The sequence below is a fragment of the Neodiprion virginianus genome, chromosome 2 (assembly GCF_021901495.1).
Source record: "Neodiprion virginianus isolate iyNeoVirg1 chromosome 2, iyNeoVirg1.1, whole genome shotgun sequence".
NCBI lineage: Eukaryota > Metazoa > Arthropoda > Insecta > Hymenoptera > Diprionidae > Neodiprion > Neodiprion virginianus.
This window is the reverse complement of record NC_060878.1, coordinates 28,551,079-28,568,241: the sequence shown is the minus strand read 5'-3', so window position 1 is coordinate 28,568,241 and position 17,163 is coordinate 28,551,079. Positions and strand designations below refer to the sequence as shown.

Genomic DNA, 17,163 nt, shown 5'->3' with positions numbered 1-17,163 from the left:
ATGAATAGTGAAAAAGGTAAAAAGAACGTGTGGGTAGATCGTTGAAATACCGACTGAAAACTTGTGGCCCAGAGTAGTTTCAGGTAGATTCGTAGTACGGTGATAAGTCGGAGCATTGAGTTCATTCTACGAGCTACTGTCGATAAAAAAGATTGTTACATCATTGTTGTAGACATCTATTGTTGATAATTGAAAAGAAAAAAACACATGCGGCAAGTAAGGAATTATTATCGTCATTACCTCACAAGATTTAAATATAATTCGAAAGGCCTTCTTCCGCTGTGAATCTCTTTTCAAGAAAAATAACCATCAAGTTATTAATCTTCACTCACTTTTTCCAAAAATTTTACTTTTAGCATGCAAAGTCCCGAGACGGAGCGAAATTTCCTTTCATTGTAAATACAGAAAGAAAAAGGAGGGGAAACTTACTGAATAATCAGAGGTCATGGATAGCTAGAAAACTTAGTAGAGGTGAAACTGTCAGAAATTTTATAGGATAGAAAGTTGCAAAAAATAATGTAGAAATGCTGTAGCGTCGTAAGTAGTCCCGAACTCATAATCGGTGTAATAAAGCTTCATGCAGTAAATTTGTGAGTAACTGGTCTGATTGCTGATGCAGAACCTTGTTTCAAATTGAAAGTGAGAAGAGGCCTGTCATAGATGTTGTTAGCTCATTATCATGGGAGGCGAAAGTTCTTATTTGTTTACTGATAGTTAAATGAATGAAGAATTAGTACAGTTATGTATACTATGCATATGCCTACATATCCGTATAGTAAAGTAAGATTATGCCACGAAAGGTCACATAGGAGATAGCGAGATAGACTTATTTGTTTTTACTCATTGTCAAGAATTTACATTACGATTTGAAAATGGTCGGAAAGAGAAAAAAAAGCACACGCACATACACGCAAAGAAACAATTTATAGTTGCAATCGATATGTGACGGCTGGAATTTCGTCAGGGTCAATTTATTTCGCGGAATTGAATGTTCATATGGAAAATATGAAGTAAAGAGGAAAGCGCTGATTGAAAAAATTTTAATGTTTCGAGATATTACAGAATTACTTTTGTTTCGTTAGTAAGAATCCCATACGAAATACCCAATGATTACCTATTAAAAAAGAAGTGTTGGTAAGTTTTTTTCTTCATACTCGTATTTCTGAGCTTGTGAACGTTGTACAATTTCCAAATGAATTCAGGTCCCGAACTGACTCTGGTGTCGTAAGAAATGATTGTATGACATTCAAGTATCTCGCTTACGGTTCAGTATTGCGAAATATCGATTAGCGGAAAACTGATACATTTCACCCTGTACGAATTTCCTCAACGTCGTGATACAAGAATTGAACGAACGAATAAACGAACGAACGAACGAGGCACTCAATAATAGCGTAGACGTGTAAATAATTTCTTCGCTTTTCCTGTATCGGGAAAGAGTTCAAAAATTTATTCTAACCCATATATCGAGAAAAAGTTTCTGATTTTCTTTGTTCAGTTCTTTTTCTTTTTCATTTTTTGCTTCTTTTTTCTTCTTGTGACGGAAAATGGATACGCTGATTCAGACTGAGAATTTACAATAGTTTAGGAATAACTGTAGTCTTAAAATTCGTCGGAATACAGTGGTATTTGAATAAAATGTTAAATCAAGGAGGAAGCCTTGATAAATCCAGAACAATACTAGAAATCTCTGAGGATTGGTAGTAAAATCCTCGAAAATTCAAATTTTAATATCAATACTTGTAAGATTCTGAAGAATTCAATCAACCGTCGACGCGATTCGTAGATCAAAAAAGATCAGACGCAATTCTGTAAACTTGAATAAAGTTTCATTTAAATTAAGGGAATTCGAAGTTAAACAAATCCTGTGATTTTATTGGAACAGGAAAAGGTTCACGAACTCATGGTGAGTTTTTTTCAACGAAAACATATCAGCGATATTGAATTTTTGAAATTTACGAAACCGACGAGAAGTTGAAAATTTCAGAAACTGTGGTTCAATGTGGCGGGTGTAAAATGATCGCCATGTAAAAAGCATAGCTCTCCGATGTTTGAACAATTTCCGGATAAAGTGATACAAGCGAGAACAAGTCGTAACGTCTAAAATAATATTGAGTATCAGATAGTAGACACGAGTCGCGAAGTTCAAATATTACTTTATACTCTTCGACTCCCGTTGAATATTTGCAACGTATACAAGTATAAAAAGAAATCGATATGATGTTCATAAATCTTCTTTGTTTCTTTCCGTATAACTTTGAAGAGCGCACAAATATCGGCGCTTACCTTTCTTGATGAGCAAGCTAGTGACCCTCCGTAAAGCTTCGCGGGTGCTGGAGGCAGAGCTGTGCTTACTTTGGCCGAAGTATTTATTTGGCGTAATGTTCGTCGGCAGAGTAAGAGGCTTCCTCTGCTGTTCTCCACCTCCCGGCAAACGAGCGTCGTAGAGGTTGTTCAGCCTTTCGAGATGCTCGATGGACGCGGGTCGCGGCTGATTTCCCTTCCTCGTAGGATACCAACCTCTGTTCGGTCCTCCGGCCAGTCTCAGCAGCTCCGTACCGATTATGGCCTGTTCGAGGCCAACGTTGTTTCTCCTGTACCTTAGAATCGAATTCCCCAATGAAATTTAGCTCACCTCTGCGTCGTAAATATAGTAAAAATCTTCGAATTTTTCCGCATCTCACCCAGTAGTCGCGGTCGTTGGGGCGTACCATCCGGGCTGACGACGCGTTTGTTGCCCAGGGTTTCCGGCGTGCTGCGGAGTCCGAGGAATGTCGCTGCCTCTGGCGAAAACCGGAGTTTCCGGGAGGGAGCACGACGTCTGCATACCGGAAACCGTCGTTCCGGCACTCGGGGAAGGACAAGACGGTTCCGCGGACGGTGAATGCCACTTTGCAAAGGGTCTCCGCCTCGACGGACCCGGCAAATCGGTGGGCAGAGTTCTCCGCTCCACAGGAACCTTCGTAAAGAAAGAAAGAAAAGGACGGAAATTAGTGAAGAAAATATCGAGCAAGTCATCTTTCGTATCTTCGTTGCGCTTATTTTCTTCCATTCGCAAGCGAACCGGCAAGAAAAAATAAGTCTCAATCATACTAAATAGTTAATACTGATTTACTTAAATTACTCACACCAGTATAATCTCGGTAATTACGTCGACAAGATAATTATTAAGTTAGAATAATGAAAACAGACTTGAAGATTCTTACTCGATGAGTACAACAATTACCCCAAAATTTCGAATTTTCCAACAAATCTCAACGAATAAATTTTGGAATGATGGTAATAATAATAATATAGTCACGAGATCAGTTCGAAGGTAAAAAAGTAGAGAAATCCACAAGTTATCTTTTGGACGGAGAAAAAGGTGTACTCGATTCGAGTCGATTTTCCGAGTGAAATAACTCGGTGGAAATGCACAGCGGTGCGGCTTCAACTATCGACAAACTCTGGCTAGAGGTTCTGAGCCACGAAGCCGGTTTAATGTAAGCCCTGCAGTATAGTGGCTGATACAACCTCTTTCTGTAAATCTGCGACAGTTTAAACTATCAGTTTTTAACACGAGATTTTCCTCTCTTCAGTTTATTTATTCGTCCGCATCATTTCGCATAATGTACAGTATATTTGTATATCTTTATTCACGTGCCTACATTACTCGCTATTCGCGGCAAGGCAATCCCCACCTTTACGTTGCCATTAAAGTTAGAAAAATAGAGCCATACTTCACGCGGATAAGCCAGGAAAATCCTCCACAGATGACAGTATTACAGCTACAGATGCCTAGGCGTATCATTGCTCTTCCTCTTTATACGCGGGATGCAGAAATGCATTTCTACCGTATACACTGCACGTTGCGCGTATGGTCAATGGGCTATTCAATGTGTGTAATACGTATATGTATATATTACGTATATATACGTATATCAGTTTCATTTTGGCAAAGTTTTCCCCAGCTCGGACGGCTTTCCGTTTCTGTGTACAAGTATGGCTGTGCGTATAGCTCGTTCGCTCGCTCGGTTGGTTTAACATCAAGTTAGTACGAATTTGGTACGGGAAAAGCTTCGCCGCGCCTTGACGTAAGCGTAACTTCCATTATTGGATTAAAAATGTTAACCGAGCTCTTTGCAATATCCGATATTGCGAATGAAATAGGTGCAGCACTACCATCGCCGTCGGTAGTCGGTACGTGCATCAATATCGATTATGTATGGTTATAATGGATGGTGATGTATTATTTGCACGAGTGCGTGAGTGTGTGTCGAGGTGCAGAGGTCGAGTATAGTCAACCTATTTTTTCCATCGTTTTTCAATATTCTTTCCATTTCAATTGAACTACCATGTGCAGAGCTTTTGTCCATTTTTTTCCCTCCCGTTTCCTCGATGCTTCACGTTTCACTGAAATCAACAGATGTTATTTCTGTGCGTATGATATCTCTCTTTGAGAAAGAGATACAGTATACGAATTCTATATGTTGAAACGCGCTCTTACGCATGAATTTGTTTTCTTTTTCTTTTTTGCACACTCGTAAATTATCATATGAAATGGCTTAATCGGGCGGTAAATCGTAAAAGACCAACAAAATTCTCACGGAGGTTTTATTCTTACTTGACGAAATTTCAGAAGTAGGAAAAATCCGCATTTCCATAGCAAGGTATCGTATAATAAGTACGCCAAATTTTGAAATCGATTTAACTCCAATCAAGAGAACATTTTTCTGTTTCCTTTTTCTTAGATGTTTTCCGTGTGTAATGAACGATACAATATTAGACTTCTACATGTAGCTAATAATCGTATTGTCAACAACACATATGTCGATACTGAGTCAATATTACTTTCACATCTTCTAACTAATCTGCAACGCGATATCTAAATATAAATTTATACCCTTATACCCTTGAATAAACTACAAGGTAAATATCGCAAGTCAAATATCACTGGCAACTTTTCCAGACATCGAAAGAGAAAATGTAACTCCGTTTTCCGTTACATAAGTTTTTTCTAAGGTAAACGTTTTGGACGTTCATAAAAGTGAAAAATATAATATTGAACGGGTAAAAAGAAATGAAAAAGAAAGAAACAATGTGCGCCGAAATAAAAAAAACTTACTGTAGAGCTGTTAAACTTTTCAATATAACCAATCACTCGATTTGGTATTCGTCGCAGTATGGATAATCAATGAAAAACTTATAGAACGATTTTATTCTTTGTTCCAATTTGCTCTCCCGAAATCTCCTACGTTTCATTTCATTGGATATATTAGTTATAATAATAATAATAACAATAATAATTTACTACAAATGAAATGAGCCATTTTAACGAACTTACGAAAGCTTTTATACTTTTCAATACATACTATACAAAAGGTTAGACAAGGATAAAAGTTTAGCAAAAAGGTAAAGTGGAATAAGTATAACGAGAATTGTATAATAAAAGTTTATCCTTGTTAATTTGATTCGAAGGTACGTACGAGTACGACGATCTCTTTATGTACATACCTATATGTGTACAGAGAGAGAGAGAGAGAGAAAGAGAGAGATATTTAATCTATTTAATTTTCTTTCGGCGCAATCTATATCTACTTATACATATATCTCACCCGTACACGTATAAAATCCGCTCAAGTTTACCCCCACGATAAACGATATGAATTTGATAGATTACTCAATAATTCCATCAATCTATAAAACAAACTTCAAGAGATATTTAATCGAGTTTCCCAAATCTCGGGATTAAACTTGTACCTCGAGTTCCTGAACAGTTGTAACGTTATACCCCCAAGAAGTCGGGGTTTTTTTCTTTTTTTATTCTTTTCATTGGAAAATTTTTATTCGACGAATCAATAAAATGCTTCAATATAAACGTAAAAACTCTGAAGATTACTCTCGGAGATATTTATACTGCACTTTTATATCTCTTTATACGCGAAAAATGAAGACAACAGGCGCGTCAAAACAGCAGCAGCAGCAACGACGACGACGCGATGGTGAAACATGGATAAGTATTACATGCGTGTAGAGGGTGTATCGTAGAGGTACGATGCTAATTCATAATTTAGAAGATAGGGTGGCGTGTAGACGCAGGGCAATGTTTTATTTATCATTACAGCCAAGCACACTCGTATCCCCCGCCCCCCCCCCCCCCTGTTTTTATCCCTCCCGAGACAATCAAGCACGCGAGCCTTCGATGCGATTTCATGTTACACGGTAACGTTCGTGAATGCATTTCTCTACCGGCTAACTTGTTTTCGGGGTCCCGAACAATCAAAATGCGAGTTAAATTCTATACGAATTGTGTGACGATGCATCCTACTCTCTCACGTCAGATGCATAGCCGGTCATTGTCGCGTAACTCGTATAGAATCGAACTCGCGTTTTGTTTCGTACCTAAAACAAGTTAGTCAGAAGGGGAGTGCATTAGTGAACAATACCGTACATAAATAGGTATATAAATCCGATCTAATACGACACGGGAATTTCCTAACGTCTTCCCAGGACATTTGTAGTTTATTTTTATTCTGATTTTTTCTTCACGTTGCAAAAATGAGAATGATAAGAAAAAGAAAATTAGATTTCCGAATGGGTCGATATATGCGACATCTTTTACATGTGTTTTATTCAGTTGTGGACGTTTCCCTTGAGCCAGCACATACATACATATATCTCTCTTCCCCTTTCTTTTTCCCAGTGTCCTACTTTGAACGTCCCTTTTCCTTCCGACTTCTGATTTAGACTCCTGCACCGAATCTCTTTTTTTGTATTCTTCTCTTTTTTTACTCCCTTTCCCATGTATACACGTATATTCTCGGGCGTGTAAAAGTGGATCGGGGAATTGGAGAGACGGCCGTTTTGTTGCTGTATCTAGATGGCAGATACCAAGAGAAGGATCCTTCGTCGTATATACGGTACTGGAAGACTATACCCGCCGTCACACATCCAAGGGGGACGAAAAATAAATTGCCGAGGAATGATTTCTGCCTTGGTATGTATACATACACACGTACGTACGTAGGTATGTACACAACCGTGCGTACACATAAATTTATTTATTTTTCAAAACAAATCTCACTCGGCGTCGTCTTTAATTCTCGGTATTTTTGTTCTCTTTCCATTCCCGTACAACGTACGATAAATCGGAATTTCAATTTCATCATAAATAACTGTGACGGTATAATAAATTTTACGAAAATTTGCGACATCTGTCACGTTTATTAGTTTCAATATTACCCACGCTGAAGAATATGATTGTTATTACAAAAAATTAATAATTTTGATAGATTTGGTGAAGAAAATCAATCGGTGTATAAATTTTCGAAAAACTATGTCGGATTCGGTATTCGGTTTATAACTTCGATCTCCCGCGAACTTTCAGACCTTGTATAATCGATCCGCGTGAATTTTTCACGACCGTAATAATCGCCGCGTTGAAATCGTGACTCACCTCTCTCCTCGATCCGCTACCGGCGGCAGTGCGTCTTCCTCTGGAGAATCCGGCGTCCATTGACCTGGTATTAAGGGACGAGACGTGGCCATCCTTAGCATCGATTGCGGCGCGATGAGGAGGAACTCTGGGTCGATAGTCGACCGTTTTGGTACCGTGGCTCTTGGCCTTGTTGATGTTGTTGTTGCTGCTGTTGCTGCTGCTACCGTTTCCGAGAGTTTTGCTGGACTTGGTTGTCACCGAGACGCCGACACCGACACCCACGTCAGAGCTCTCCTCGTCGGCTTCCTCGACCGGAGACGGAGGAAGCGGCGGAAATTCGAGAACTTCGACGCTGACCTGCGTGTCGAGGAAGAATTGATATGCGACATACGGGCGAGGAGGACGAAGGTTTAGGTGCTTCGAGGGTGAAAAAATAATAATAGTAAATATAAGTAACGAGTTGTAATAAAATCTTACCTGAAATTCAGGATTCTTGGAATCCTCGAGTATGGCGTCTATCACGTTCTCGATTTGTTTCTGATCGTTACCATTCTGCCTGATCCGTCTTCCGGCACTGTAAACATCGCTGCCATTTGTTTTTCGACGATCGAACTCCGCAGCTTCCGACGAGCTAGTCTTCGACGTCTCGGAATCGGAACTATTCTGTTTCCTCGGTCTATTATCGAAGGGATTGTCGATGACTTTCTTATCATCGTTACTACTCTCGTAGCTGTTACGCTTCGAATTAGATTTAGTGTCTGAAGAAGCGGCGGCGTTTCTTCGCCTCTTTTCATACGACTCGCTGTTCCTAACATTTTCAATTTCCTTTATAGCATCGCTAACTTTTTCCAACTGTCTTCTATTCTCGTTCAGCGCCTTCTTCACTATCTGATCCTCAATAAGCAGATTCACCGGTATTTTCGCGTCCATACTTTTCGACATCGATATCGCGGATGCCGGACCGTTGCACCGTTGATCTGTTTCCAACGCGTCCAGGGTAACCAGAACGGGTCTGATTTCACCACCGAAATTACCGACGCCCAACGATTTCTTCTTAATCTCCGATTTATCCTTGTCCGATATATCGGACGACGTCTCCTCCTCCTCTACGGTCATTTCCAATTGTGCCCGACTTCCCGACTCGTTATTTATCACCGGCAACGAGACGACCCTAACTAATTCCGGGGGTAACGGCGGTGTGAAATCCGGCGGCGGTTCGTCCAGTCCTTCCAGTCTTCCTTCTATGAATAATGAAACAACAATGAACGTTAATAAAAAGGAGAAAAAGGGGCAAACAATGATCACGATGATAAAAATGCTCGGTAAGTACCCTTAAGGAGACTCTTGATGTTGTCGAAGGTACTGGAGTATCTTTTTGCGTCAGGAAGCCGAGCCTCCTCGCAGTTATCAAATGACAGACTCTTCGTTTTTGTCGGTGTTTTGGGCAAGAGTTTTCGTTCCTTTTTACGACCTCGTCTAATAACGTAAGTACCATTTTTGGTAAGATCCTGCGGGCGTATTTGATCGAGATCGTTTGTCGAAGAGTCGGAATACGGTGATACCAAATCATCCTCAGTCGCTGACAGCGGTGGGTCAGGCCAGTCGTCAAAATCACGCATTTTAGAAGCGGATCCGACGCCTGAAGCAAAGAAACTTCCGGTAAAGAACAAAGAACAAATAGCTGAGAAAAACACCAACGTTAATAAACAAAAAATACACTTAATGCATATCAAGGAGCGCGAGGGCATAGAGTTTATCATAAATGAACATTTATGCGCAAAGTTTTCATACAACAATAACATTTTCGCTGGAAATTTTTTAAAACGTACAATCAAAATTGGCAAATACGTGTTAAAAATCGAATATTGCAAGTAATGAAACATGATGTGTACCAAATTACAGAATAAGATCAATTCCATTTGCAAATCTAAGTGATAGGTTGTTTCCCTTTGCCTTGAGGAGTGCGATAAAATGAGCGATAAAATTCAACGTCAACAGAGGCAATAAATAAGAGAGGACATCGTCGGGAAGTATGTAGTAATAAATAAATAAATAAATTGAAGGTAATCATTTGACGAATGAAAGTGTGTAGAATCACGGTTTTACGTACTGGAGACGTCGCTGCTTTTTCTTCGTCTTCTACCAACGACCTTAGTGCTCCCCGGAGCGTAAAGAGGATCATCTTCGAGTGAGACCTCCCACGCGATGGAGTGTCTCTTACCGATCGGAGGTGGCGGTGGTAAAAGTTCCTCGAGCGAATCGTCGGAGAAATGTTCCTCCTCTGACTGAGTTCTAAAGTCGGTAGAATTCCTTGTCGAGAAGTCAGAGTTCCTTGTTGAGAACATGTCCGAGTATCTCTCCTGATCCGAGCATCGGTCCGATGTCCGTCCCGAGAACCTCTCGTCGCCGGCCGATTCGGCCCTTGGCAGGGAGAATGAGAAGTCCAAATTCCTAATGGAAAACGGATCCGACGTAGGTACGGACGCGTGATCGTTCGAACTTACGCTGGCAACGGCTATAGAGAAGTCGGAGTGAAACCGTTCGTTGGACGTCGAATTGGCGCGTGAAAAATCTGAGGAATCACAATTCGCCCTGACCGAGAACCTCTCTACGCTCACGGAGCTTGATCTGGGTATCGAGGATCTCTCGGACTCCGAGTTCCTCGAAAATCTTCCCTCGCTCGAGTCCGAGTTGTTCCTGCGTCTCGCCTCGCTTTCCGATCTGTTCCGGTTCATCAGAAGTCTGTCCTCGACGCTGCTGGATTTCACTATCTCGTTTTGTCGTTGTTTCCGCAACATCGACGCCCGGTCCTTGTCCTGACTACCGTGGTGGATGTTGTGCCGATTGTTCGTCAGCTGCTGGTTCAGAACCTCCTCCGACGATCGACGCCTCACTTCCCGGTGCTTTTCTATCGCCCCGGGATTCGTCCGCGGTGGTATCCAGTTGAAGGACACTTTTCCGTCGTACGGAAGACTAGCGAATTTACTCGGCGGACTCGGCGGTTCCGCAAGACGAAACGGCTCCGCGATACCGTTTTCCCATCCGTATGGCCGCTGGTGACGAGTCTTTGGCTGAAAATATATCAAAATTCAAATACCGAGTGAAATTTCATTCTGAAACGATCCTTTCGCAAGGACGTACAACGAGGAAAACGTTGGAACTGCAGAAAAAGTTGCGGTAAAGTGAGGTGAAAGAAAACTGGTACTGGGACCGGTACCTGGTATAAGGATAAACCAAGTCAAAATTTGACATTAAATTTTCGTCAAATTCGACATTTCCAAATAATCAAACTTGCACCTAAACACTCTAAACCGCAATCACATGGCTAACGAGAATATTCAAATTTCAAACTAATGGTAGCCGGTTCGTATTCTCGAAGAGCGAGTAACTAAAAGGAATTAAGATCTCAAGCTCAAGGTATTTGTTCAATGGATGTGATGATCAGTGTTATTATTCACTCCAACGACAAGAGAGAGACAGAGAGAGAGAGAGGGAGAGATCAAAATGCTCGGCAAATGTTTGAACGGTTCAAGATGTGATTTCTGCAGTGGAGATACGGCTTCAGGATTTGAAGGTACGAATTTGGCGAGGGCGTGATGATGATGACGATGATAGTCCTGCGGATTGAAGAGATTGTTTTAGGAGAGATTTGTATGCGTTTACTACATACCAGAGTAGTTTGCGTCGTAGCAACGTGTCCGTGCCGTTTGTGATCTTCCATGGCAGCCATCCATTGTTGTCTTCCGTTCTTCCGGGAAGACGACTGCGAGTTCCTCTTTGCCGAGTTACTCGGTGAAACCCTGGGGGCATGGAAATACCGCGCGCGGCATGAAAATCTAGCTAGGTATGCGTCAAAAAAAAAAATTTAAGAAAGGGAAAGGGGCCGGGGAAGAAAAATCCTTTGAAATGTGTAAAGCAACATCCGCGACACACCCGAGTCTAGGAAAAAATAAAAAATAAACTCTTTTGACGTGACGCGTCGTACTTCGTTAAAATAATGACAAGTAGATAGTTATGTACAGGCAAGAAGAAGAAAAACAATATATTCATTGATTATATTATGTATTAACATCCTGTATAACGTGTTATAAAACATTGATTATTACTGAGATTAATAATACAAACAGTTTATTTTTAAATTTTCAGGAAAGATTATTCAAGTGAATAAACGTTATATGCCTACCCGCTTCCAAATATAGAATTTCGTTTGAGCGAAAAACTTATTAGAAGGATATAAGAGAGCAAAGTTTTCGGTCGCTATAAATACACGATGAGAAATATAATCGAAGTAGAAATTATCGGGATATCAAAGTTTCGTCGGATGAACATCCCCTTCACGCGTCAAAATTTTTTGCAGAGTCGATACGACGCTGACGTTCAAGTTTTCTGGTACATAAGAAATCGATGAGCTTTGGATTAATAATTGATGGATTACGGCATCACGGTATCTCTGCTATACGCGGTGGTTTTGTGTATGAATAATCCAACATCCTCGAAACTCGAGTAACCGCAGACGCACGCTTTTCCCGGCAGAGAGACAATCAATACCCTCAAACTTATACAGAAGCAGAATATGTATCGCAAAATTTCATGCGGCAAGGAATAATTTGTTCCGATTCAACACCACGAAGTGGTAGAAAAAAGTTACCCAGACTCGTTCTATCGGTGTTATAATATCACAAGCGAGTAACTAGCATCGAACATTATTTACAAGTCACGATTCTGTGATCTGACAATGAAAGAGCATTCGACAAAAGCACGATTTCATCTCTGCCAAATTTACACCGTTCGCATGTAAATGTCGTGTGAAAAAGAAAAGTGTTCCCGGCAGCGTCTCTTTTGCGTAATTGAAATAAGGAAAGACCGAAAGGGGACACTTCCGACGGACTTGACTCTCGGCGTTCAAAGTGGAAAGAGGATCGAGCAGCAGAATTTGAACTTACATCGGAAGTAGAGTCGATATGAGACGTTCAGCTTCCTCCGGTGGTGGAGGAAATTCGGAAACGAACGATTCCCCGTTGTCCTGTGGTTCAGGGCAGTCCGGAACCGGACGCAGTGCTACAAGTGCCATTTTCGCCTTTCTTCCATTCATACTCATGTACCCGTCGTCCTCGGACTGATGCCCTGTTTCCATAGGTATACAATCCGGTTACAATTAATATATAGGTTAACTGGAGAAATTTCTCTAATAACACATTATTATTATTATTATTATTATTATTATATATAATCGCATTGCGTTTAACGTGCTGTTGGAGATAATTCTCCACGGAGTCGTGATTACAAGCAAGCAATTATAAAGCATATGTAGGTATATGTTTTACACACTAATTTGCAAGCCCGAGGAAAAATAATTTTTTTACTTTTCTTTTTTGTTCTAGAAGAGCTCGAAACAGTTCTTTCTTTGCAATATCGACTGAATGTTGTCGACTTTTCTCTTCTTTCCAATTTATCAAATGAAAACTTCCAAGAAGATCTTGACAAACAAACCGTGAGGAAAAAAAAAAAATTCATTTTAGACTAAATGAAATTATACATCAAGATCTATTATAAACCAGGCAAACATACCATTGAAATGATTTTGCACAACAATTTGAAATTTGTTTTCAACAATAATGGTGTCGCAACAAAACGTTAGAAGTGAGTTCTTTTCCTGAAATATCACATTGTTCACATCGCGTTTAGAGAAAAGAAGAATGTGGTAGATTTGGAATACAAGACTGTCAAGGGTAAGGCAAGAATTTTTCATTTTCCGATAGCTTCTGATCTTGGAGCAGTAAAATCTTTATCATGTACCGGATCTACGGTTGTTATCGTTGTAATTATTATAAATCGTTCACCTCGATGTGTCGTATTGAGATTAATAAATACAACGATATGGCAGATCCTTCTCAATTCTCTCTCGTATTTATAAAGTCTTAGTGGAATAAATAAATTATTTACGATCAAACTTTACACGTATATTGTGAAAAGTATTCGTTCCAGGTTAATCGCAGAGAGAGAAAGACAGGGAGGGAGAAAAAGACAGACAGTGAAATAAAGCCAAAGTACTACTTGAGAATATGCATAAAAATTTCTCCATCATTCGTTGCGAGTTGTTGCGTTATTTTCGACACCCTTCGAATATTCATGGTATCGCACGTTTTCCAATGTACACCCTTCTACGTGAATAATTTCATATCAAAAAGTATGAAGTACCAATTCAAGATTCGATACATACAAGCTGACCTTGTTCGCGCGAATGTGGAATGGTAAAAGAAAGGTAAAAAACTAGAGAGAAAAAAAAAAATGTTGAAGTAATTAAAATCAGGCGGAAAAAGATATTACAAATGAGGCTGGAGTTAGTAACATTGACGTAACGATACGTCAGGATAAAAAAAAACAAAAATTTATTGGGTAATTTTAGGATGACTCTCAAGGAGTTGGCGTTTCCGAATCAGTGTATAACATATTTTGTTTACAATGATTGGCTAAATTTTGGAAAATCACAAAGGTGGAAATAAGCGATTTTTTCAAAACATGCATCGTTACGGTAACGTTACTAACTTCATCCTCATTATTATGAAATACTAAGTTAAATTTTGCAACAAATGTTAAAACGTCGAACCTAGAGATGGGCTTTCGTCGTCTGGTGTGAGGCCGATACTCGGTTCTGTGCTGCTTCCACAATTTCCTCCACCGCTCCCGGCGCCTCCGTCGCCCTCGGCCTCGTTCTCGTCGTACTCTGAGAGTACCTTGTCCAGCAGTTCAATCGACCGTTGAACATCGTCACCTCTGGAACAAACGCATTGTTCAATTCTATAGAGATTGCGGTACGATACTCCTCGTCCGAAACCGGCACGTCATGAATAAAGACACTCCCGCCTTCTCCAAAAACGCATCGAGCGCAGCAAATGTAACGAAAAGAAAAAAGAAAAGAGGAAGAAGAAACGAAAACAATAAAATGAACCGAAGGAGAATCTAATCGGGGAAAAAAGGAACAAGCCAAATATAGCAAAAAAGTGAATCATGGGTCGAAAGCTCGCATATCGTAAAAGGGAATCAATCCGTAGAAGGTTCATTTTTATTTCCGTATTCTCTATTCCCGATGCTTCACAGGATCAAAGGAAGTAGCATGGGCATTAAATCGAGCGTGCATGGAAACCAATCGCGACTACTTTCTTTTATACTTTACAGGTAACGTCTTCTCACAGACACGCTTGTATATAAATACAGCTACGTGGTATATACATATGTGCATAGCTACGTTGATATACACATATCGTATACCTTGTGCCAAAGCCGAGACGTGTATTTGAACATCACGTAGAAAATCAATCCTGTAACCTATCAAATATCAATACGACCCTATACTCAATTCGAAGATCAATAGTTCGGTATTGGTTTTTTCCTACTGCCGCTGCAGATTCAATTTCTTCCGGATTATAACCGAAATATCAGATTACAAACAGATGGTGGGAATCCGGGTATAACCTACCTATGATATATACCCGGCAGCAGGTAAGGGATAATGAATATGATACGATTTTGGTGATCAAATTATCAGCGAAAATCAATTTGGTACCGGACGAGATAATACAATTTTTACCAATTTCTAAATTCTTATAATCATAACGAGGATTAAGTACATTCCTTTTTCAACAAAAAATACCATTTTTCCAATTCATCCTTTAATAATGATAACAATAATTTCACAGGGTGGATTGAAATGCCCGGGAATGAGACTGAATTCGGTAGAGACATTTCAATGCCGTAAATATTTCATAATTTGATAAAAATCGTCGCCAGCCTAACTAAGAATACACTGAGAAAAATTTCATTTGTTATAGTAACTAGAAAAATTCGGTAAGACAGGTATCGGTAAAAAAAAACCGTTTGAATATTGTTAGAATTAAGAAAAACGAGGTACGCCTAACCATTTTGCGCTATCGTCGATCCTTTTTTCGTAATTGCAACGCAAAATCAGTTTCTGTGGTTTACTCTACTTTTTTAGTTAAACAAGGCTTTAAGGTCAATTTATTCTTGCACAAGCATTAAATTTTCGCAACAGTCACAAGAAAATCTAGCAACAGTGATCGTAACGAGAAAGAATAGTAACGGATACTAGACTTTCCGGTAACAGCTAGAAAACTAATCTTCATTTTCTGCCTAGAACAATATTTTTCGATTGTGGTAAAAATTGAAAATAGTCAAGGACTGAGCGGTAACCGGAACTAAAAATTTCTCTCAGTGTAAGACGGGGTCGCTCGAAACTTTACAATGAGCAAAAAGCAACAAATTAGAAACGGTGCTGACCACGTTTAATATCTTCTTGACCGTGAAGTCTTGTATAATTTCTGTATTATACCAACCGCGTTTTGATATTATCGTTACTGTACTTACAATACACAGCTAGGTCAATATCAACGACAAATTCAACATCGCTTATTTTCATTTGTTTATTTTATTTATCCAACCTTGGTAGAATCTGGGTTAGTCCGCGGTGCTTGCCTAGCGTTAAGAAAACGTCACGTTACGCGACGAAAACTCTGCGAGGTGGAGAATTTTCAGCTTCCATCATCGGTGCGGTAAGACAACTCGAAAGGAAACTTGCTCACCCATTTTCAAACACGCTTATAACGCATACTTACGCGATCCTCCTTTAAACGGGTATCGATAATCGAATCGCTATCGACGATATTTCCCCAACGTGATCTCGATTTTCGCACAAGTAGGCTACACGGGATGCAGACCCGGGATTATCGCCTCATGCGTGTATTCCTCGTGACAATCTACGACTGGAACGTTTTACCAGGTTGAAGTTGGTAACGTTATCGTAACGAAATTTTGGGAAAAAATAACTATTTTCTTAATTTTACAACGATTTTAAAGGAACTAAAATTTCGAAATACGAGTGTGGTTTGGTTTATTACGATTTATCAAATTTCCGACAATTCCAAAATCACGAAACAACGATTTTTCCTCATCATGAATCGTTACGGTAACATTTCTAACTTCAATATGACAACGTTTTTGTTTCTTACTTTCCTCGCTCTGTTCTAAGCCAACAGCTGCTACCGTATTGGCCAATTTCAAACGTCTACAACTCGCAAACGACAAATTTTTTATGAGAAATAAAAAAACGTTCCAGTTGCAGATATCGCGATAAATACCCTACCCTTGGGTAGCCTATGGAGTGACCCCACGTATAATTACAAATTCCGATACTTAGGATTGTTTATAAAATCACGAGAGGATCGAATTAAAGGTCGGTAAATGAGCGAATGAACGACGCTTTATAACGAGTTACAGTTACGAGAGGAACCCGTATTCGGTTTGCTTGATGGCCTGCCAGTCGGCATAGCGTGTTTTAGTCACGAGAGAATAAAATAAAGACGAAGAAAGAGTAAAAAAATAAAATAAAAAATATAAAGAAGAAGAAAACTCTGCTGCATGCCTCGAGGGTAATGATTAGCTCGCATCAAACTTCTTTTCTTCGTCTCGCCAGGTATAACTCGTCGGGTAAACGGCAGCGCAATAAGTGAATACATATATCCATGTATATATATATGTACACACACACACACACACACACACACTGTTCCCATAATAGTCTCGGCTCTCATCGCCGGGATGAAAAGCTGCATCTTTTTGACCGAGGAAATCGACTAATCAACTGATAAGCTGATCTCTATTGCCGGGATTATATTTAGGTACCTACGTTATATGTACACAAGTATACAATATACATACATATAAATATGTTC

At 39.8% G+C, this 17,163-nt stretch overlaps 1 protein-coding gene across 10 annotated transcripts in view; it reads right to left on the bottom strand.

The window, feature by feature from the left end:
* The window catches only part of LOC124298446 (uncharacterized), a 180,965-nt gene that overhangs the window by 38,933 nt on the left and 124,869 nt on the right, over nt 1–17,163 (bottom strand). For 5 of the 10 annotated variants that reach the window (XM_046750466.1, XM_046750467.1, XM_046750468.1 and 2 more), the window contains 9 exons: nt 14,025–14,191; nt 12,361–12,541; nt 11,088–11,217; nt 9,528–10,488; nt 8,748–9,056; nt 7,895–8,658; nt 7,436–7,774; nt 2,685–2,959; nt 2,287–2,600 (listed from right to left, as the gene is read on the bottom strand). In XM_046750466.1, the coding sequence (XP_046606422.1) occupies nt 2,287–2,600; nt 2,685–2,959; nt 7,436–7,774; nt 7,895–8,658; nt 8,748–9,056; nt 9,528–10,488; nt 11,088–11,217; nt 12,361–12,541; nt 14,025–14,191 (3,440 nt within the window). The remainder of the gene's footprint in view (nt 1–2,286; nt 2,601–2,684; nt 2,960–7,435; nt 7,775–7,894; nt 8,659–8,747; nt 9,057–9,527; nt 10,489–11,087; nt 11,218–12,360; nt 12,542–14,024; nt 14,192–17,163) is intronic. The other 5 variants (XM_046750472.1, XM_046750473.1, XM_046750471.1 and 2 more) reach the window with 1 other exon arrangement.